The 22650-nt window shown below is 41.5% G+C and overlaps 1 protein-coding gene across 7 annotated transcripts in view; it reads right to left on the bottom strand.

Annotated features, from left to right (window-relative positions):
* Positions 1–22650, bottom strand: part of arid1b (AT-rich interactive domain 1B) — a 646010-nt gene that overhangs the window by 138864 nt on the left and 484496 nt on the right. For 5 of the 7 annotated variants that reach the window (XM_070889678.1, XM_070889679.1, XM_070889680.1 and 2 more), the window contains exons 8-9: positions 18460–18567; positions 2413–2752 (exon numbers count right to left, since the gene is read on the bottom strand). In XM_070889678.1, the coding sequence (XP_070745779.1) occupies positions 2413–2752; positions 18460–18567 (448 nt within the window). The remainder of the gene's footprint in view (positions 1–2412; positions 2753–18459; positions 18568–22650) is intronic. The other 2 variants (XM_070889684.1, XM_070889682.1) reach the window with 1 other exon arrangement.

Raw genomic sequence — 22650 nt, 5'->3', positions numbered from 1 at the left:
ACAATCACATATCATTTCTCACACGGAACACACAATTGTTCAATGTAACGGCGCAACAAACATCTTGGACATGATCCAGTGTAAAGCAACATATTCTGGCAGAACTGGAACTATATTCAAGAGCTGCTTCACGCAAATCACTGCACACACGAAACCACTTCAGTAACATTTCAATATTGCCAAAGAAAATTATCTTAATCCTCTGCCACTGACGAATGACCTACCCCCCAAAAATCTATTTGTTTCACGGAGGAATTATTCCTCCTCCTTCTCCACTCTCTATTAGAGCAAAACCACGGTGTAAAGTAGCATAACATAATTGATTGGACATCTATAGAAACTGATTCTATTAGGCTATAAGCTAGCCACTGAGTAGGTCTATTAATGTTAGTTTTTCAATTCAGAAAATCAAGATTTAGACTTCAAATGTGGCAGGACACTCTATCTGGGAAAGGAAAAAACAGTTACCTATCCTGCGTTGTAGAGGCAAAGTCCCTGTGAGCCAACAACTGGAGTGTACATGACTAAGTCCCTAGCCCAGAATCTGACATCATTCAACAAAAGATAGTGTAGAAACAGAAAGCTAGTGAAAAGGGGATGAAATAATATCAAAAATGTTAAACTAAAAGGGTACCGAGGTTATGAGACCATTATAATGCGTTTTACTTAAACCACAATGAGACTACAGAAGTATGTGCTATCATTTGTATCTGAAATAGCTGTCTTCTATGAACACACTTCATTCTTGCAACTAGGTGTATGTTGAAATCCTCAGAATTGGATTTTGTTCACAAATTACCTTAAGTATATTATTTGCCTCATTAAAAACAAGAAACTATCGCCTAGAAATTCAGATTATTGGAAACATTTTAAATGTATCGATTGAATGTTAAATCTCTTGGCAATGTTTTAGTTGTTTTCCTGCATGAAGACAGAGATGAAGGTGAAGCAACATTTTTGGCAATCATTTTTAATATGAAAATGAGCCTTTCCTGGAGTTTTGTGGTTACAGTGTTGTTTCTAATCAAACAGTTTAAGCTGCAATTCCCATGGCTGTTTCTCATTCAAATCTGCCAGAGACTCACTGTAAATGTGTGCTCTTCACAAGTGTCCTGTACAGACTATTTAATTCAATTTCTAAGCAGAGAACATCACTGGTCAACAATGAATCATGGGAAATGTTTAGGTAATTCTGCCGTGCATCTGCCACTAGAATGAATATATTCTTAAGAAACATATATGGATACGTGTAACATTTACAAAGCAAATGGAAAAAGCTGGGTTGTTTCATTATGCTGAGAATGGCTAAAAGTGGAGACTATGGTGTGTTTATTTTATAAGGAGAGGCATGTAGAGGTGAGTGACCTACAACAGAAAAAGTTTCTGTTACTTTCTGTCTTTTGGTTCAGAAAAGCACCTCAGCAGGGTAGTATCAGCCACATGGCCAACTATTTGAATGGAATGGCACAACACAATGTGACATGTAGTTTATGGGGAATTACTGCACATATTCAGAAACTAATTTAAACATTCACTGTTGTTGCTGAGGTAGTACGTCATTTGGAGGGTAACACAAGCTGCATTAAGAAACTTGCTTATCTTCACTTCCTTGCAACTTTCTTTTAAATTGCAACCAATCTCAGAAGTTCAAGGCACACAGAAAATAAATCAAGGGAGATCATGCTTTCGTTTTCTATTTTCGATATCCCTTCCCCCAGCCTTTGCAGTCTGCTAGCCAAAACAAACCTTCTGTGAAACCAAAGGAATAAAACATTATTTTGTTGGGTGCTATCAATATTGTTGCAGGATCACCCAAAAGAAAATAACTTAAGAGGTGCATGGCAGGCCAGATCTGTTTTTCCTCCCAAATAAAGTGCCTCAAGTCCACTGCAAGGTGTTCCAGTTGCGAGCTAACAAAACTGAGAAATGTTGTGCAAATGATAGGCAGCACTGAGACGCTAATTCTCAACCTTCCGGTTTGGAGCTTAATTCTGAAACACTTGAGTGACCAGACCAACATAAATCAGCCCATATAAATATTATGGCAGCATTAAATTGATTGTTTTCCAAATGCCACATGATACATCAAGTCAAATCTAATATCTAACAATGTACAAATAAATTGCCATTCTTTTAAAATTAAAACTAATGGCGCAGTGCAAGAGACTGGCACAGTGCAGGATACCAGCTCTTCAAAATACTACCAAGTGTCATTATGCCTAAATAAAATCAGCCACATATCTGCAATCAAAGAAAGAAACACCAACGTGAGGATTGATGGCCAAAGACAGAATATACCTGAAAGTCTGACAATGCTGTATTCATTAAGGCCTTCTTCATTAGAACAGTTATGTAAAAAGTATACAGATTCTGGTTCTAGTGTTCAGAGACCAGTTGTTTTTTTTTGCATACCTGTTTTGAGCAGAGTTTGCTGCAGCCTGCATCACTGCAGCAGCAGCCTCCTGTGCCTTGCGATTTACGGTTGCCATCGGTGGACCCATCCCTGCGCCAACCTGCTGTGACATGTTTGGAGAGTTTGGGGTCATGTTACTCATGTTGCCAGAGTACGGCCAGTTCGACATCCCTGATGATGGCATCCTCCCCACTGTCATGTTACTGCAAGGCTGAGCTGGACCCTGACCATGCATCTGGTTGTTCACATTCATACTCATGTTGTTACCCATGCCTGGACCTGGACCACTGTAGTTGGTGTTCGGTACCGCACCATAATTTGGCGGTCTGGGATAATTACCTAAAACAAAAAAAAAATGAAACAAGTTGGTCTCGTGCCAGCCTGTTATAAGGTGTCTATGGCTGAAAAACTGAGATGTTATAACTGCTCTCCATTTAAATTAGTTGTGACTCCTGTACAACCTTTACATTACAATGAATTGAAGTGACAACTATTAATGTGTTGGGCAACTGGGCCTGGGAAGCAGCATGGAGACATTAAAAGTGACATTTCATCTTGGAACAATACTTGAAAGATCACAGCTTTAAAGCTGCAGACCACTTAACAGCTTAATTATTAGTTTCAATTGAATATTTTTTTTGGTTTTCTTTAAAGAAGGTAAGTAAGGAACACATTTATAACAAGAAATTCCAAAAGTCCAAAAGTCCCTCAAGTGTTGAAAATTTCTGTTAAATCTCTGTGAAGTGAACTAAAATGCTGTGCTACTAGTTTTCAGTCACAAAGAGGAGCTCTACTTACATACCATATTGAGAGCTTCCGTTGGCAGAAACCCAGTACTTTACCAAAAAACCTGCAACAACTTCAACTGTCAGCAGGATTGTGAAAAATCACATAATCTCATTGGATGATTTGGATTTGAAGATCTAATCAAATATCCAGAATGAAATCTTGTTGGCTAATTAATTTTTTGAATATGAAGGAGATGTTTCTCTCTCAACAGGTTAAAAGTTTCCATGGTATAATGGACATACCCTTAAAGAATACCCAGGAGTCTAAAGCATTTTGACTTTTGGTCTGGCTTTTGAACCAGTACTGCCATAAATTATGTTTTCCTTTTGAGGTTAGTGTCCCAGCTGAAAACCAAAACTCTTTCTTGCCAGTACAAATTAATGCATTAAATAAGTGTCAAACTCTGTGTACATCATCAGGAGACGACAACCTGTATCAAATAGAACTAAAGACAAACACATTTCACTTTGTAGAAATATTTACACATCATGGTGTGTTATGGATCTAGCTTGGACACCAAAATGTATATCTCATTAGTGGAAAATAACCCAAATTAAACCTGAACAGCTGTTGAGACATGGCATAACCTTGAACACTCTAAGAGCTAAAAACACAGCATCTGACTTCAGCATAATAGTTAACCAATCTGAAAAGCTAGTGAAAGAGAGAAACTATGATGGAGAATGAGCAGATATGTTGCAACATTTTTCAACGATTTAATCATAGCATTTTACACCAGTCCCCGGATAGACACAGAGTGATGGTGCTTTACCCTGTTTGAATAGTTTAGTATAAGCAAATATTATCTAATCACCTTAATGTTAGTGTACAAAAATGCCACTTGCCCTTGGCATTAGACCACTACTGCATTTATCTCTATTAACAATAAATAATGAATATTAAATGTGCCCTGTGGAATACTTCAGATTTATTGTGTTATTTCTGGGTTATACTGCAGAGACCATTTCCGTTAAATGCTTATTTCCCTTAAACCTTTTAGTATAAGATTGCCTTGGCTACAAAATGCACACAGATTCACATGCAATATCTTGAGTTTTGTCAACCCTCTTTTAGTAACTGCCAGTATAATATTTTAGGAGATCTTCCCCAACACACACAGTCACATTAAAAGAGCTACGCCCCAATATCGTCAGTTCAATGCTATCCACAGACAAGTAGAAAATGAGCAATGCACTATGTATATCTCTGAAAACTGAACATGAGTTACAAAGAAACAACTTGAAAAAACATCACTGCTTGGCTCAGTTGGTACACTCTTGCCCAGAAATGTAAAATAATCTAAACAAATGATCTAAGGCAACACATCATTGCAGTACTGAAGGAGTCTTTCATTGTCAGAGATATTCGCTGGAATTTTAATCGGGAGGCAGGTTGGGAGTTGGTGGGTTAGGAAACGGTCGGGAAACCCGGGCGAACGGATTTCCCGCAGGCACGGCCGAATTTTACTGCAGGGCCTGATTTGCATTTATCAAATTTGATTTCCACCCGCAGCCAGCCAGATAGAGAGGCACAACAGGCCAGAATCAGAGGAGTGCAGATTTCTTGTGTGAGGGTGTAGGGTTGGTTATTGAGATAGGCTAAGGCAAGGCAATGAAGGAATTTAAACATGATAAGAATTTTAAATCTGAGGCATTGGGGGACAGGGCGCCAATGCAGATAAGGAAGGACAGGATATGGTCAGTTTTGGTTGAGCTGCAGTTTATGGAAAGTAGGGGATCAGAAACCAGCCAGGATAGCAATAGAATAGCTAGAGGTGACAAAGGCTTAATTGGGGGTTTTAGCAGCAAATGGGCTGAGGTAGGGGTGGAGGTGGAAGTAGATAATCTTTGTGATGGAAAGAATATGGGGTGGGAAACTCGGGGTCAAATTGGACACCAATGCTAAACTGAGGCTGTTTCCCTGTTCTGCTGAACGTAAAATATCCTATTTTGAAGGAGATAGGAAGTTTTCCTCATGCCCTGGCTAATATTCCTCTTTCAACTAGGACCAGCAAAAAACAGATTAACTGGACATTCATCTTATTTAACACATTGAGAAACATGAATTACTCAGAGCTAGTCAACTTCTATTTTTAAAAGGCAGATCATGCTGACCAACCTTATAGAATTCTTTGTAGAAAAGAGAGGATGGGTAAATGAAATGCAGTTGAATGGTTTATATAGATTTAAGAAAAAAACTTTCGATAAGGCACCATATAAGAGACTTATAACAAAGATAATAGCACATGAAATTATGGAGAGTGTGGGCATATGATTGGAAGGCTGAATGATGTATTCCACATGGTCCGTATTTATTTTATTTACTTTATTAAATGATCTGGACTTATTGAAATTTGCTGATGGCACCAAATTGAGGGTTGTGGTAGATTGTGAAAAACTACAGGATATAGATGAGTAGGTTATGCACATATGTGGCAGGTGCAGCTTAATGCAGATAAGGACAGGATATGGTCAGTTTTAGAAGTAAGAAAACTAAAAATTACCCACAAATGTAATTTTAAATGGAGCTAAAGGATCTTGGTGTCTAGATAGATGTAATTAAAGATGGTGGTGCAAATAATTAAGGGCTAATATATGGGCTGTAAAAAAACAATTCCAGGTTTCTCTAGATTGTCATCATTATTATTCTCCCCCCCCCCACCTCCATTACTTCCCCTCACAACTGCTCCCTTCCTTTCCCAAATGTAGTGATTGTTGTTGGAGTACAGGTTTTATAGACATGAAAAACCCCCAATTAGCCATTCAGGAAACTAGACAAAGCTCAGCAGGCAGTTCAGTAATCAAAGAACAAAGGCATCATAGTTAAATCCAAAACTGACCTCATCCTCCACACACAAAACTGTCCAGGAAAGGAAGGTGGGGGGGGGGGGGGGGAAGAGAGAGGCACACTGGATAAAATCTAGCAGAAACACTGGCTGACTTTTTCACCCTTCTTTAACCTAGAGGCAGTGAGAATAACTATGGCACCCGAATGTCACTCTGGCAAGTACAGATTGATCAGGACCCTCTGGACTGCACGGCTGAGTGCTATATCACATGCTGCATTTATCCACTAAATTATCAGAGAAACCTCACACGTTACTTTGTCTTTGCTTTTCACCAATTTCTCCACTGGGATGTAGTCACTCTCTGGTATCACATCCAAATATTGATTATTTGTGGGTGATCCTAGTGTCAGCAAGCTAGTCATGTAATGTACCTGTATACAACATCACAATCAAAGCCTGTCCTTACTCAACATCCACACATGTGCACATCCCCATCAGGGGTACATTTTATTTTCACTCACCAAGGGTGTTGAGGCCAACTGTGGCTGATTTCAGCTACATCAACACACACGAGGGACAAAATGCAGGAGTTAACTGGACTGCATAGCTCAGCTGCTCAATGGATAGAGTCACCGAGCGTCCAATGCCTAACACTTAAAACAAGCAATTTTATTGCATTAGGCAATGTATATATATTTTCCTGAATTGTTATTCTTGCCTCAGCTGGAGTACTATGGACAATTATGGGCACCACACTTCAGGAAAGATGCAGAGGCATCAAATAGGGTATAGAGGAGGTTTGCCAGGATGTTACCAGGGATGAGGGACTTCAGTTATGAGAGGTTGGAAAAATTTTAGTTCTCTTTGGAACAGAGAAGGTTAATTATAGAATCATAGAAATTTATAGCACGGAAGGAGGTCATTTCAGAAAATTGTGTCCGCTCCGGCTGACAAAGAGCTATCCAGCCTAATCCCACTTTCCAGCTCTTGGTCCGTAGCCCTGTAGGTTACGGCACTTCAAGTGCACATTTGAAAATGTAGTGAGGGTTTCTGCCTTTACCAACCTTTCAGGCAGTGAGTTCGAGACCCCCACGACCCTCTGGATGAATCAAATTCCTCTCAAATCTCCTCTAAATCTCTTTACCAATTACTTTAAATCTATGCCCCTGGTTGTTGACCCCTCTGCCAAGGGAAATAAGGTCGTTCCTATCCACTCTATCTAGGCCCCTTATAATTTTATACACCTCAATAAGGTCTCCCCTCAGCCTCCTCTGTTCCAAAGAAAACAAACCCAGTCTATACAATCTTTCCTCATAGCTAAAATTTTCCAGTCCAGGCAACATCCTCATAAATCTTCTCTGTACCCTCTTTAGTGCAATCACATCTTTCCTGTAATGTGGTGACCAGATCTGCACGCAGTACTCTAGCTGTGGCCTAACTCGTGTTTTATACAGTTCAAGCATAACCTCCCTGCTCTTGTATTCTATGCCTCGGCTAATAAAGACAAGTATTCCATCTGCCTTCTTAACTACCTTACCTACATGGCCTGCTATCTTCAGGGATCTGTGGACATGCACTCCAATGTCCCTTTGTTCCTCTACACTTCTCAGTGTCCTATCATTTAATGTGTATTCCATTGCCTTGTTAGCCCTCCCCAAATGCTTTGCCTCACACTTCTCTGGGTTGAATTCTATTTACCACTGTTCTGTCCATCTGACCAGTTCATTGATATCTTCCTGCAGTATACAGCTTTCTTCTTCAGTATCAACCACAGAGCCAATTTTAGTATAATCTTCAAACTTCTTAATCTTACCCCTTACATTCAAGTCTAAATCATTTATATAAAGCACAAAAGCTAGGGACCTAGTACTGAGCCCTGCAGAACCTCACTGGAAACAGCCTTCCAGTCACAAAAACACGCATCAACCATTACCCTTTGCTTCCTGCCTCTGAGCCAATTTTGGATCCAACTTGCTACTTTGCCCTGGATCCCATGGGCTTTTACTTTTGTGACCAGTCTGCCATGTGGGACCTTATCAAAAGCCTTGCGAAAATCCATATACACTACATCGAACGCACTACCCTCATCGACCCTCCTTGTTACCTCCTCAAAAAATTAAATCGTTAGTCAGACATGACCTGCCCTTAACAAATCCATGCTGATTAATCCATGCCTTTCTAAATGAAAATTTATCCTGTCCCTCAAAATGTTTTCCAATAATTTTCCCACCACAAGGTTAGGCTGACTGGCCTGTAATTACTCAGTCTATCCCTTTCTCCCTTTTTAAACAAAGGTACAACAGTTGCACTCATCCAGCAACACACCTGTAGCCAGAGAGGTTTGAAAAATGATGGTCAGAGCCTCTACTATTTCCTCTTTTTCTTCTCTTAACAGCCTGGGATACATTTCATCTGGGCCTGGGGATTTATCCACTTTCAAAGCTGCTAAGCCCATTAATACTTCCTGTCTCACTATGTTTATTTCATCTACTATTTCATACTGCTCCTCCCTGATTGCAATGCCTGCATCGCCCCTCCCTTTTATGAAAACAGATGCAACGTATTCATTAAGAACCATGCCCATGTCTTCCGCCTCCACACACACAATACCTTTATGGTCTCTATTAGGTCTTACTCTCTCTTTAGTTATCCGCTGGCTCTTATTGTATTTATAAAACATCTTTGGGTTTTCCTTGATTTTACTTGCCAAATTTTTTCATGCTCTCTCTGCTTTCCTAATTTCCTTTTTAATTGCACTCCTGCACTTTCTATACTCCTCTGGAGTTTCTGCAGTATTGAGTCCTCGGTATCTGTCATAAGCCTCCCTTTTTTTTTTATCTTACCGTGTATGTCCCTTGACATCCAGGGGGCTCTGGATTTGTTAGTCCCACCCTTTTTTTCTTAAGGGAACATACTTGCTCTGAACCCTCAGAATCTCCTCCTTGAATCCCTCCCACTGCTCTGCCTCGGATATACCTTTAAGTAACTGTTTCCAGTCAACTTTGGCTAAATCCCATCTCAGCTTAGCAAAATTGGCTTTTCCCCAATGGAGAACTATTATTCCTGGTCTATCTTTGTCCTTTTTCCTAACTATCCTAAATCTAACTGAATTATGATTACTAGCACCAAAATGCTCTCCCACTGATACCCTTTCCACCTGCCTAGCTTCATTCCCTAAAACTAAGTCTTGAACCGTCACCTCCCTTGCTGAGCTTGTTACATACTGGCTAACTAAGTTCTCCTGAATGCATTTTAGGAATTCCGCACCCGCGATACCTTTCACACTAATTCTATCCCAGTTAATATTAGAGTACTTGAAATCCACTACTATTACCGCCCTATAGTTTATGCACTTCTCAGAAATGTGCCGACATAATTGCTCTTCTATCTCGCTCTGACTGTTTGGGAGTCTATAGTACAATCCCAGCAGTGTGGTCACCCCTTTTTTGTTCTTCAATTCAACCTATACGGCCTCATTTGATGATCCAACATATCATCCCTCCTCACAACGGTATTGTTTCTTTAATCAATATTGTGATGCCCCCTTCTTTTTACCCCCCTCTCTATCCAAGTCTGAAAATCCTATAAACTGGAATGTTGAGCTGCCATACCTGCGCCCTTCTTTCAGCCATGTCTCAGTAATAGCCATAATATAATTCTCCCAAGTGTCCATCTGCCTTATTCTCTATACTTGCATTGAAGTATATACCATTTAGCACTGCCAAACTCCTTTGCTGTCTATTTTCTAGTTCTTGTTTCCTCTGTCTTCCAAATGCATTTTCTACTTTCCAATTTCAGCTCTGTTTCTCTCCCTTTTGAACCTATTCTCAGGTTCCCATCCCCCTGCCAAGCTACTTTAAACCCTCTCCAACAGCACCAGCAAACCTACCCTCACGAGGATATTGGTCCCGGCTCTGTTGAGGTGCAACCGGTCCGACTTGTACAGGTCCCACATCCCCCATAAACGGTCCCAATGCCTCAGGAATCTAAAGCCCTCCCCCCCTGCACCATCTCTCCAGCCATGCACTGATCTGCTCTATCCTCCTATTTCTGTACTCACTAGCACATGGCACCAGGAGTAATCTGGAGATTACTACCTTTGAGGTCCTGCTTTTTAATCTCTCTCCTAGCTCCCTAAAATCTGCCTGCAGACCTCATCCCTCTTTCTACTTATGTCATTGGTACCAATATGGACCACGACCTCTGGCTGTTCACCCTCTGGCCCCCCAGAATTCCCTGCAGCCACTCGGTGGTTAAGAGGTGATCTAATAAAGGTTTTCAAAATGATGAGGCTTTGATACTGTAAATAGGGAAAAAATATTCCCTTTGGCATGTGGGTCATAGATTCAAAATCATTGCCAAAAGATCTAGAGGGGAGATGAGAATTTTTTTCAGAGAGTTGTCGGAATCTGGAACGTTCCACCTCAAAAGGTGTTGGAAGCGGATTCCAAAATATTTTAAAAGGAAGTTGGGCAGATACTCAAGGATGAGGAACTTGCAGGATTACAGACAAAAAGCGGGGATGCGGGACTAAGCACGACTGCTCTTTCAAAGAACCAGCCCAGACACGATGGGTTGAATAGCCTCCTTCTGTGCTGTGCAAGTTTCCACAATTCTTCTATGATTCTAACTCCTTTGTCGAATAGGAAGCTTAGGTTGAGCATCCAGAGAGGGTTGGGGGCTCTCTGGTCATTGGGTATGGGTGAGGTTTGGGCTGCATGTAACACATTGGATCTTTAAATGGGCAGTGGGTGCTAAGGCCACCCAACTGCTGGTTGATCGCAGGCTTTCTGGTAGTGTGAATGGATGGAGGGGGCTGGGAGGTATGGTCCAACTTTTCATAGGCTTCCGTAGACCATTTCATATCAAAATGGAACACAATTGTACTTTCACATGAAGGATAAAAAAACATGAAAATTAATTTTCTAATGGTCGAAAGAATTTAGTATTTGTTGTGTTTTTGGGTCTCCCGCTAGACCAGTGGTGGGCAAGTCATTCTATCCGGTCCGTTGGACGGGACAGAAATAGAACCCGAGCCGGCGCTCAATCTGCACATTCGTCTGTCTATCCAATTTCACTTCTTATGGGTCAGAGATGGACCCCAACTGCAGCCAAGGAAAAAACATAGCAATACTTAATTCAAATTAATAATTCTCAAAAGGGATTCTACCCGGCCCGATCTGAAAAGGATCCGTTCCACGATTCTCAACCTCATTGGCGACGTCTGCACCCAGAATGCATTGCGTACTCGAATTTTCCTTATCCATTTTAGAGTCAAGTCAGGGCTGCTCATCTTAATGACTCTTTTACCTAAGAAAGAGACCGGCACTGCCTCTCCCAGTACCCAGAGTACAACGGCAGGGGTATTCTCATCGGCAACTTAGACATGGGGGTGGATCCGGGAGCACAAGGACACCAGGTAATGCGATTGTAGTTCAGGCCTTGCAAACAGCACACTAAAGAGAGAACACCTCTTGCGTCAGAGGCCCCGCAGACTCGAGACACGTAGACTTTCAGTACAACATTTCATTCATTTAATAATGGAAGATTTTATTACTTTACACTATATTTTGTGTATTTAAGACAGTATCTGACTAATCTCTGAATTTATGCTTATGTTTATGCACAGTTCCCTCTCATTTTTTTTTTGTGCGCGGTCCCTTTAAATTTTATGTGCCGTATCTCCTCCAGCGGCAGGAACTGGCGAGTGGCCTGTGTGGGACCTCGCGATTGGTGTGCGACTGCGCACCTTAGGGGATACAATAATATGCGGCCAACAGCTCACCAAAACTTGTTAAGTGGCCCTCCAGCCCAAATAATTGCCCACCCCTGCGCCAGACCGCACTCAACCTTAAAACAGTTAAGGCTTATTTCTGTTCGCTGTCATAAAAAACAGAAAGGGCCATTCCATTCTCAGTTTTCAGACAGTGAGGTGAAGTGCTTTCTGCCAAAATAACTGAAGGAAGCTCTAGGAAATGCACTATAGAATGTCTGCAAGAACGTCAAGGTTATTTAATTACTGCAATTGGTAATCATGGGGCATAATTTCAAGTCTTTTAAACCTTCAATAATTGTACTGTTGTAAATAAACCTCCAGTTCACTCAGGTAATAGCTTTTTTTCTGCACACTTGCTTTTGAAGAAAAGTTGAAGTTATATATATTGCGGCAACAACATTATTTACAGAATGTAGCTTCACCATTACAATAAAAATGGATCTATGTGTACTCATGTTAGATTACCAGCAGAGCAAAATATATTACGGCAAGCCTCTAAACGGCTGAATTGCCACAAAGATTAAAACAGAAAGCATTTCACGGGGGTGAGTCAGGGTTATCTGCTGAGTTCCTAGATGCTTAGTACAATTGATAACCATGGCATCTCTCTCCCTGACAATTTTCCCACAGTATGCCTTTTCAAATTGTGCAATGTTTTAACATTCTGAACTAAAAGGATGTGTGGAATCATACATGATTCCACGCATCCTTACAGGTTATATCCAACCAAATCAAATATTTAGCGACAACTTGTATTTAAACTCAGTTGATGGCAGCTTACACAAAGCAAAACAGGTGAATTATCTTTTAAGTGGCAACATTTAATAATTAATATTCATCTATATAACTGTCTTTATATATTTTGGTAGTGGGTTCATTCAGAGATTTATTTGTTGTTACTTTACATAAGTGCCAATTTAAGACTTTGATTGCATTTTGGTTATAGAAGTAAAAATATGATTCCCCGATGGTTTAGTGAACAAGGACACCGCCCGGTGTAGAGCTAAGCTATACAAACCAGAAGGCCTTTTTTCATTCTTTGACCTATGATGGCTATGTGACCTCAGCTGGGACAAGAATTGGGAAACAAGATTTGCCCTCAGCAGGCAAAAAATTCAGCTCGGCCTCCAAGTCCTGATGGCTATCCAGTGATCACTGCAGAACAGCACAAGTATGTGGGCATTAGTGGAGGAAGGATTAGCCTTGGCTGTGATGCTCTCCATGAACAACTAGCCTACTGTCACACCATGTTCAGGTGCACACAAGATAGGGTTACTGGTGGCACCTATGGATGAATCAGCATCTTCACCGAGGAGGGAAGAAAACAGGGAAAATAAACACAGGTTGAACTTCTCTTATCTGGCACCCTCGGGACCTGGCCTGTGCCAGACAAGAGAATTTGCCGGACAACGGGAGGTCACGCTGACCCTCGACTTACCCGGTCCTGATGACAGCACTCGTGCCCCTGACTACCTCGCTCCGGCTCCAAAACTCCCGCCACGCTACTTCTCCGCACTGCTTTATTGAACTTTGCCTCACAAGATGGCCTCCCGACACCGAAGCTGGATTTGCGCATGCGCTGTGCAGAAGACTACTGCACAGCATTTCAGGCCCAGCGACCGTTGGGGGGTGGTGGGGAGGGGACGGAGAGAGAAGGAACGATTTAAAGAATGGAAAGCAGCTGCTGTATTAAACATTGACGAAGGGTAATGTTGACAACACTGCTGTCAATGATCCGGCCGCATTCTGCGTATGCTCTCCCACCACCCCTGGGCCGGGAATGATGCCGGACCAGGGAGGTTGCCGGATAATAGAGTGCCGGTTTTGAGGTTCAATCTATATAACAAGATCATCGACTATTTTTGTGGATATATGCAATGCATGATGTGGACACACAAACCCAGAATATTCTGGCATGGATCTGGAGTCAACTGATCTCAGTTAGGCACTAAAATTGAACTCTGTCCTCAAGATTAAAAAATTTAGACATGAGGGGGCAGATCAGATAATGTTCCCATCCCTGACTATAATCCAGTAACCTCTATTTAAAGACAGAATTGATCTTTGTAGTGACCCTCACCACCCCCAATACTCACTGACCAGGCTCATATATGAAGAATCACTACTTGAAAGAAAGAAAATAACTTGCATTTATATGGTGCATTTTATGCCCTTGGGATGTCCCAAAGCACTTCATATCCAATTGATTACTTTTCAAGTGCAATCGCTGTTATGTTGGCAAATGTGGAAACCAATTTGCACACAGTAAAGTTCCACAAATAGCGAATAAAGATCTGTTTTAGTTCTGTTGGGTAAGGTGGGGGATGGGTAAGGTGGGGGATGGGGGGAGGGCGATGGAAGAGGCAGGGGTAGTCATGAAGCAATCGTTTATGCCCAACTGAACAGGCAGACGGGGCCTCAGTTTAACCCTTCATCCAAAAAATGCACCTCCGACAATGCAGTACTCCCTCAGCACTGCACTAAAGTGTCAGCCTAGATTATACACTCAAGTCCTGCAGTGGAGCTAAATGACACCTCAGCATAACTTACTGATTTTGGGCGAGGAGTAATTATAAGAAGCTTTTTGATTTCAGATTGCAGATCTTTTCTTGATCGTAGTTTAAGTTATCCAGCATCAGAACTCAATTGAGTACAATGTGTACAGGTTACACTGTGGAAAGCGGGTGTGTTTTTTTCAATAAGTAATGGATTAAAAAAAAGATTTTTGGCAGCAAGGATTCTTATGCTTGCCTGAAGTTGATTATAATTGTTCAATGGAAGACACAGATATTGTTGGAATGTATATAATTGTTGTCAGGCAGTGCCCAGGACTGCTGTAATTTGAAAATATACCATACTATTAAAACTGAAAATAGTTTACAGTATTTACATTATAGTAAGTGGATTGTAACAAGTCTCAAAATTAGATACCAACAAGTGGCATGAGTAAAATGCAAGCACCCCAGAAAGCAGCGTGTAATCATGTTTTCATGTTATTTTAATTGGTCTGTAATTTGTTGGCATAAATACTGATGGGCAACAGATGGTTAAGTGTAAACTGAATCAACTGAACAGATGCCTGACCAATAGAGTTCAGCTGGACCCAGGGAACATTCAATTTCCTCCTAAGGTACTGGTAAAAGTTTCTATAGTAAAGAGCTTCTCACAGGAAAATCAGCTTTGAAGAATCTATCAGGAATTGAAGAGAAGGCTCACTTTTTTGTTACTCATCATAAACAGGACGACTGGGTAATATTTAAAGTTACGGGGGTATGAACACCACTTTAATAATTGCATGACTGCAGGCTTTGGATTGTTTTTACACAGACAACAGACGTTTAGTTTGTTCCACATTTAAGGAGTTCTGATGGTTATAAATCAAGATCATAAGCATCATTCAGACCCCAGCAGCATGTTATCTACTTTTAGCACACGATTTTTAAAACAATGGTTCCAGGCACAGGGTGGCTCAGTGAGTTAGCATACTGTCCTCTCAGAGTCAAATTCAAACCAAGCCCAAATACAATGGATGAGAATCAATGTTTCTCCCTCTTTTAATTATAATGTTGCTTTTATATTGGCACAGTTTTAGTTTGAATTCCAGCATTTGCACTGCTAAATCCAGATGGTTTATCCCAGTGGCAACTACTAGAACCACTAAAGACTAAGGGCACAATGGAGCAGACCTTACAGATGTGCAAATTGATGGACTCAGACCCCATCCAAATCCCAGGGATGGGGGTCATTTGCATTGCCACCTGCACCTGCTTCGATCCATTGTAAGATAGAATGGCTCACAGCTGCTCCACTAGACGTCCCCTGAGGCCCTTCCCATGCTGATGAACTTTGGCTACTTCTACAATCCTCAGCTCCTAAGAGAGCTATAAACTCAGTGGATAAGGGTAATCAATCTCTTCGGGGATTGATTACCTTAGTCACCTTCTGTGGCCTTACCAAAGGCTTCAAAAAACTTCTGCCAGCTCTTAGCTGGCAAGAGTTCCACTGAGACCTCACATTTTCTGATTTTTTGACCATTATTCCACAAAAAGTTGGCAAAAATGTGTGTTGCGTTTAAGAGTTGTGTGTTTGCAATTCATACAAGTTTTAAAAAAAAGATACTGCACTGCAATAGAAGATAGTTAAAATGCTATGAGCTAGGATTTTATGTTGTTTCCTCAAAGATTGTAAACATTAAGTGATTTGTTAGCCTGTCTCCGCAATCAATAAATGGTTCACACCCATTCTGTTGGAAGGTCCCGATACCAAATGCTTGTCAGAGGTTGTTTGGGATAGGCCCTCATCTCGGGTTGTAAATGCAGGGTAATACAGGGAAATAAAGGGCCCAGGCGAGCCGTGAGTTCGGGGCCCAGAAGAGGAGAGGGCCCAGGGCAGCACGGGCCAGCCCACACTGCGATATGTGTGCGCACTAGGTCTGTGCAGCAGAGCTGGTCTTGGTTAATCCTTGCCACTGGACCAAGACCTAGCTCTATCAAGCCTGCGTGGTGGCTGGTGTGCAACGGTCACCACACGTTAAAAAAATCCACGCAGAGACATCTTCCACCCTTCAACATGCAGTTCGGGACCTGGAATATCAGGTCACTCATTGAAACACCTGTGAACTCATCCCTTTTTGGCGTGAAAGCAAGTCATCCGCGATACGAGGGACTGCCTATGATGATGATGACAGGGAAATAAAAAATGAGATAGGGACACAAGCAGTCATTTGAGCTTTTTAACAGAAACCTGTCAGGACATGCCTTCGCTAGGCTCAGAATGAGAATGCAGGAGCATAATTTGGAATTATTTTGTTTTAAGTCAAGCTAGATGACCCACTGATGTGGGGTATTGTTGCATGTCATTTTTGTAATATTGTACACAAATTGGATTGATCAGCTTAAATATGTCTGATCATAACTGTTCCTCTGTATGTTCTCACTTATTGTGAAATAAAGTGATTTAATTAGTATCTGGCCTCGTCTCGGCAAGTATTTTTTCAGTCTGCCTTCAAAACAATTGGAGGGATACATGGGAAAAACGTGAACATCCGGTTCAGATCGCAAGAGGATCTTATTGTTATGCCCCTGGGTTACACTATTATATAATTAGATATTGGACAGTAAAGGCACACCCCTAAATGTAAAATGCTCAGACTGCTCACTGGAGTAACCTGCACTGCTCTATCTGATAGAATATTTAACGCAAGACCCTAAACTTGTAACATGCCTTATGAATAACCCAGAAGCTCCCCCAGACACATCAACTTGATGATGTTGGGTAGGGGGGGTGAGGGGGGGGCCGGGGATGGAAAATTAGCCTGCCTCCTTCCCTGGGTGTAATTCAAAGCAAGACATGGAACAGGGCAGAACCTCAGTGGAACTGGGTTTTGCCCAAAGCCTGGTCCCCTTTGGGTGATCCTTCCAACTCTAGCCCCAGCATCTAATCGGAATTTGGGCCATAAGTCTCGAAATCTGCCAATGTGATAAACATCAGGAACCAGCTTACAGTTGCTGGTCCCCAAACTAAAGCTAGGCTAATCTAAAAGCCACTCATGTGGCTTACGTAAATTGAGTATGGGCAGTCTCAAACCAGTTCTTAGCCATGTACATACACTCAATGCGCCAAGGAACAAATTTTCTATTAAGGATATGTATTCGTGCAGCTCAATACTACAGCAGTCAATCAAAAGCAGCTGCAAGCACTAGAAGTTATAATATGAAGCTCTTGGCAATCTTTAAATATACATCAGAGATTTGGTTTTGCCAACTAGCTATAATCTACTCCTGATATCTAAACATAATATTTTATGCTTAAAAATGGTTTATCTAATAATTTGAACTCATCAACATGTATAACACAGCAAAGTTCAAATTTAGTGCTAAAATAATTGAAATATCAGATAATTTGAAATAAGCACGTTTGAATTAAGAGCATTAGATGGTATACCAACATTTATGCGAAACATTTTTGGCTACGCCACAGTCAAAATTTTCACTGCCTCTCACTTCACTAGATTTATTTTATAATCTATGGGGAACCTGGAGTAATGAAGCTGGAAGTTTTGTTTTTTGACTACATTTGGTGCATTTTTCAGCAGTGTGGAGTGGATACAATTGGTCTAAATATTTAGTCACTGACTGGAGAATCTAACGCACAATGATGAATTACCATCGTCTTTTGCCATTTAATCTCTTCTGCCTTCCATCCTATCAAAGACCTTCCCTTTTGTTCTTTCCTCCCCTCTCCCTGTTCCAACACTTGCTTAAAAACCTGTTACATCTCTAACATTTTACAGTTCTGACGAAGGGTCATCGACCAGAAATGTTAACTCTGTTTCTCTCTCCACAGATGCTGCTTGACCTGCTGAGTATTTCCAGCATTTTCTGTTTTATTACAGATTCCAACATCCGCAGTATTTTACAATTGTATGGTGAACTGCGTGTTGTGGTAATCTAGTATTCGCAAAATAATAGGCTTCATAATTCTAACTTCAAGTTATGTCTGGTCTCTAGATTCTGGTCTCAAAATTCTCCATTTCTTTTACTTTCCCCCCCAGCGCCCCCCGCCCCCCACATGAATCTAATTTGCTTTGTTTTGACAAGTTACTGGCCCTCTTCCCCTTTGTTCTGCATTCTAGTTTTATTGTGTATACCAAGTGCTCAACTCCCCTCTTTGTGCTTTTTTTCTTTCACTTACCTCCAATGTTTCCGTCGATGATCTTTACTACTTCCAGACCGACAGCGCCCCTTTCCTTTCCTTCCGCTCCATGAGTGCTGCCATTTCTTTTAACTGTCATGGCACAACCTGCTCCAGGAGAATCCACAGTAAACACAAGGGCCATGGCATTGTCTCCTTCACAACTCAGCTGCCAAATTATTAATAATTTCCTCCCACTCTCCTCGCGCCAGATTCAAATGGGCGAGAGGCAGCAGCAGGTCAGGAGTCGGAAACTCTGGACTCAATCCTTCCTTCCTTTTCTATTTTGTACTTACCCCCCACTTGTGTTTTGACTATCTCTCTTCTTGTCAACATCTCTTTTTAACCCCTCTCTATCTGTCTTTGCCATACGGCTCCCTTGTATTTCCTGCAACATTTGTGCTGTTCCCTGGGAGACGAGATGGGGAGTGAGTGGGTGATTTTCATTCCCGTGTACATCTCTTTTCCCTGATGCATCTGTTGCCCAAAGGAGCTTTCATTTTACTGCAAATCTGGCAGGAGCTGTGGTTCATTGTCCATAAGAGGACGGCTTTTCTCAGAATAACACAAGCAGAAGGAACAGGAGCGCACTGTGGTATCATTCAGTAGGTTGAAAAAATAGAATAATGTCCTCTCAGGGTCTGGTCGCACCTTAGTAGGGCGTTTATCAGACAATAATTTAAATAATGTGATGATGATTCAGGACCAATGAGAATGTTTTTTTTAAATTCAATTTTGTTGCAGAGCTAAACGCTTCTGAACTCGCATGTAGTTGCATATCATGCATATTAACTGGAATTCTAAGCAGGTAGCATTAAGTGAACTCTCGGGTCAAATACTAACCACTAGATCTCAGAACTACTGGCAGGGTGTAATTAATCAGGACTCCTAAGCTGAGAGTTAACAGTGGGTGGGTACAGATCCACCTGATCTCAGGGAAATGGCTTCGAGTTGCATCACAGATGACAATCAAATCAATCCCTTCTTTCTTGGCAATACAGAAAAATGCATTTAAAACAGTTTAAAGTTACAGTGACTCCAGAATGGAACCCATTTCATTCATCGTGGACTTGGCAGTGAAAAAGAAGAAAATAACGCATTTATATTGCGCCTTTCACAACCTCAGGGCATCCTAGAACACATAACAGTCATTACTTATGAAGCATAGTCACTGTTGTGATGTAGGGAAATGCGCCAGCCAATTTGCGCATAGCAACGTTTCACAAACAGCAATGAGATAAATAACCAGATAATCAGTGTTGGTGATGTTGGTTGAGAGATAAATATTGGTCACGGCACCGGGAGAACGCTCCGGTGCCATGGGATCTTATATATCCAACTAAGGAGGCAAACAGGGCCTCAGTTTAATGTCTCATCTGAAAGACGGCACCTCCGACAGTGCTGCACTCCCTTAATACTGCACTGGAATGTCAGCATAGATTTTGTGCTCAAGTCTCTGGAGTGGGACTTGAACCCATAACCTTCTGACTCTGACTCAGAGTGAGAGTGTTACCTCTGAACCAAAGGTGACACCTAATTGGCACACCCTTGGTAATAAACGCATCTCGCCTACCTTCTTTCTTGGCTTAGATACTTTGATAACTACAAAGGGAGCTTTTCACTTTCCTGTTGACTGCCTGGCAGCAAAGGAGATCTTTGTGGGAACTTACACATGGCATAGGCATCCCTGCTTTTGGAAATTCTGAGGACTATCATAATCATACAGCAGAGAAGATGTGCTTGTGCCAACTCTTTGAAAGAGCTATCCAATTAGTCCCACTCCCCTGCTCTTTCCCCATAGCCCTGTAAATATTTCCTTTTCATCTTTTGCAAGTTATTACTGAATCTACTTCTATCACCCTTTCAGACAGTGCATGCATTCTAGATCATAACAACTTGCTGTGTAAAAAATGCCTGCTTATCTCCCCTCTAGTTCTTTTACCAATTACATTAAATATGTATCCTCTAGTTACTGACCCTCCTGCCAGTGGAAACAGTTTCTCCCTATCTGCTCTATCAAAACCCCTCATCATTTTGAACACCTCTATCAAATCTCACGACGGCTCTCCTCTTCTTCCTTGAAAGGAGGCCCAACAAATCCCCATCCAACACCACCCTCCTCTACCTAGCAGAACTTGTTCTCACATTGAATAACTTCTTCTTTGACGCCACTCATTTTGACCTGTTGCTATGGGAACTTGTATGGGTCCTAGCTATGCCTGCCTTTTCAGTGGATATGTGAAACATTCTTTCTTCCAGTCCTACTCGGGTCCCTTTTCTCGTCTCTTTTTCCAGTATACTGATAACTGTATTGGTTTCCTGCTCTCGCCCCGAACTGGAAAATTTCATCAACTTTGCTTCTAATTTCCAGCTTCACCTCCAGCATGATCCCACCACCAAACACATCTTCCTCTCCTCCTTCAGCATTCCGAAAGGACCATTCCCTACGTGATACCCTGATCTACTCCTCTATCACTCCCAACACCAACTCCCTTTCCCGTGCAAGAGCAGGAGATACAACAATTTCAGATCATAACCTCTGCCCTCATTTTTTCAGATGGTAGCTGTTGCTTATATTCTGCTATACCCATTTAACACCCCCACTAGACCAATATTGTTTTTTTACTTGTCCTATTAGCATCTACTTTCACCTTGCACCATCATCCCTTTTGGCATTTAAACTCTCCTGCCTTCCACGGATCTATACTTTTATACTTTAGTTCTTTCCTTCTCCCTCCCCTTCCCTGCCTCTGAACTTGCTTAAAACCGGTTATATCTCTAACCTTTTCCAGTTCTGATGAAAGGTCATCGACCTGAAACGTTATCTGTCACTCTCTCCACAGATGCTGCCTGACCTGCTGAGTATTTCCAGCATTTCTGTGTTCACTACCCTTAATCTTTTCTGCTCTAAGGAGACCACCATCAGCTTCTCTTGTCTCTCCACATAACTGAAATACCTCATCCTTGATACCATAATATTATAGATGTATTGTACAATATTATATTGTAAATATGGTCCACTTCAGCAATGCTACCAGTCCCTCCAGGTACTATCAGAAACTTTGTACAATGCATGGCAAAGCTGTTTTCAACAATATCCTCCAGGTTACATTTTACTTGAAAGGGTGTGAATAAAATGAATGGGTTCAAATCTTAACAGCAAAGCTCCATCACTTGGCACAGTCACCCAAATCCCAAGATTATTTCAGCACTTTCAATACACTTCCAAATTATTTAAATAATCTGCTGTTTAATTTTGTTTATGTCTTTAGAGTTTTCAAATTAGATGCTCATTGGAATTAGCTTGATGACTAATTTGGCAAATCATTGCCAGCATCGAACTTAATCATACACAAAGCACAAAGGTTCCACATTCAAATCCCTGGTCTGTACTCACATGGGCCCTCAGTGTCCCTGAGCCAGGGAGGAGGGTAAACAGTCAGCCAGGATTTCTGCTCTTGTTTACTATCCTGTGGCTCCAGGTGAAAGTTATGCGCATATGGATAGCATCAGGTTTGGTGGGATACCCTCCACAGCAGCCTGTTGATACTCACTATCTAAGCTTACATGAGCGCCGGTTGGATGAGGTATAAAAGGGCTGCCATGGAACTGCAAGAGTCAGTACCTTTAGGAAATACTTTGGGAGAGTTAGCAGCGCAAAGGTGTAAAATTATTACAGTAAAAAAACCATGTCTCTTCCATTACTGCCACTACTTCTGAAGTGTAACAACTAAGAGCGGTGGTAAGTGGTTAATAGAAATGACAACAGTTTTGTTTTTCGGGGGGGGGGGGGGGGGGGGAGGGGGTAAGAAGGCGTCAATTTACAGGAAGGAGAGCTTACCGAAAAACAGTATCACTTCTTTTCACATGAATAGATTTTATTTACATATTGGTGTGCATACAAGGCAGTAACACAATGGTTGAGATACCTATGGTTCATCATCATTTACACATCTTTGAAAAACACTCTGTTTATAGCATATTAAAAGGTTAAGACACTGGGGAAAGGTGGCGGTAGGGGTGGGGTGGTGGAGGTGATGGTGGTGAGGAGAAAGTTATTTTGTTTTCATTAAATCCCATACTTGCAGCAGCTATCATGGAAGGCAGCAACAAATGGTAGGATTTGTTGAAATGGCATGTGACGTATGTATTGGCCCTGAAATTGCGGTGTCTGTGGTGACATGAGAGTAG

This window comes from Pristiophorus japonicus, chromosome 9, assembly GCF_044704955.1.
Source record: "Pristiophorus japonicus isolate sPriJap1 chromosome 9, sPriJap1.hap1, whole genome shotgun sequence".
NCBI classification, from domain to species: domain Eukaryota; kingdom Metazoa; phylum Chordata; class Chondrichthyes; family Pristiophoridae; genus Pristiophorus; species Pristiophorus japonicus.
This window is presented reverse-complemented; position numbering and strand designations above follow the sequence as displayed.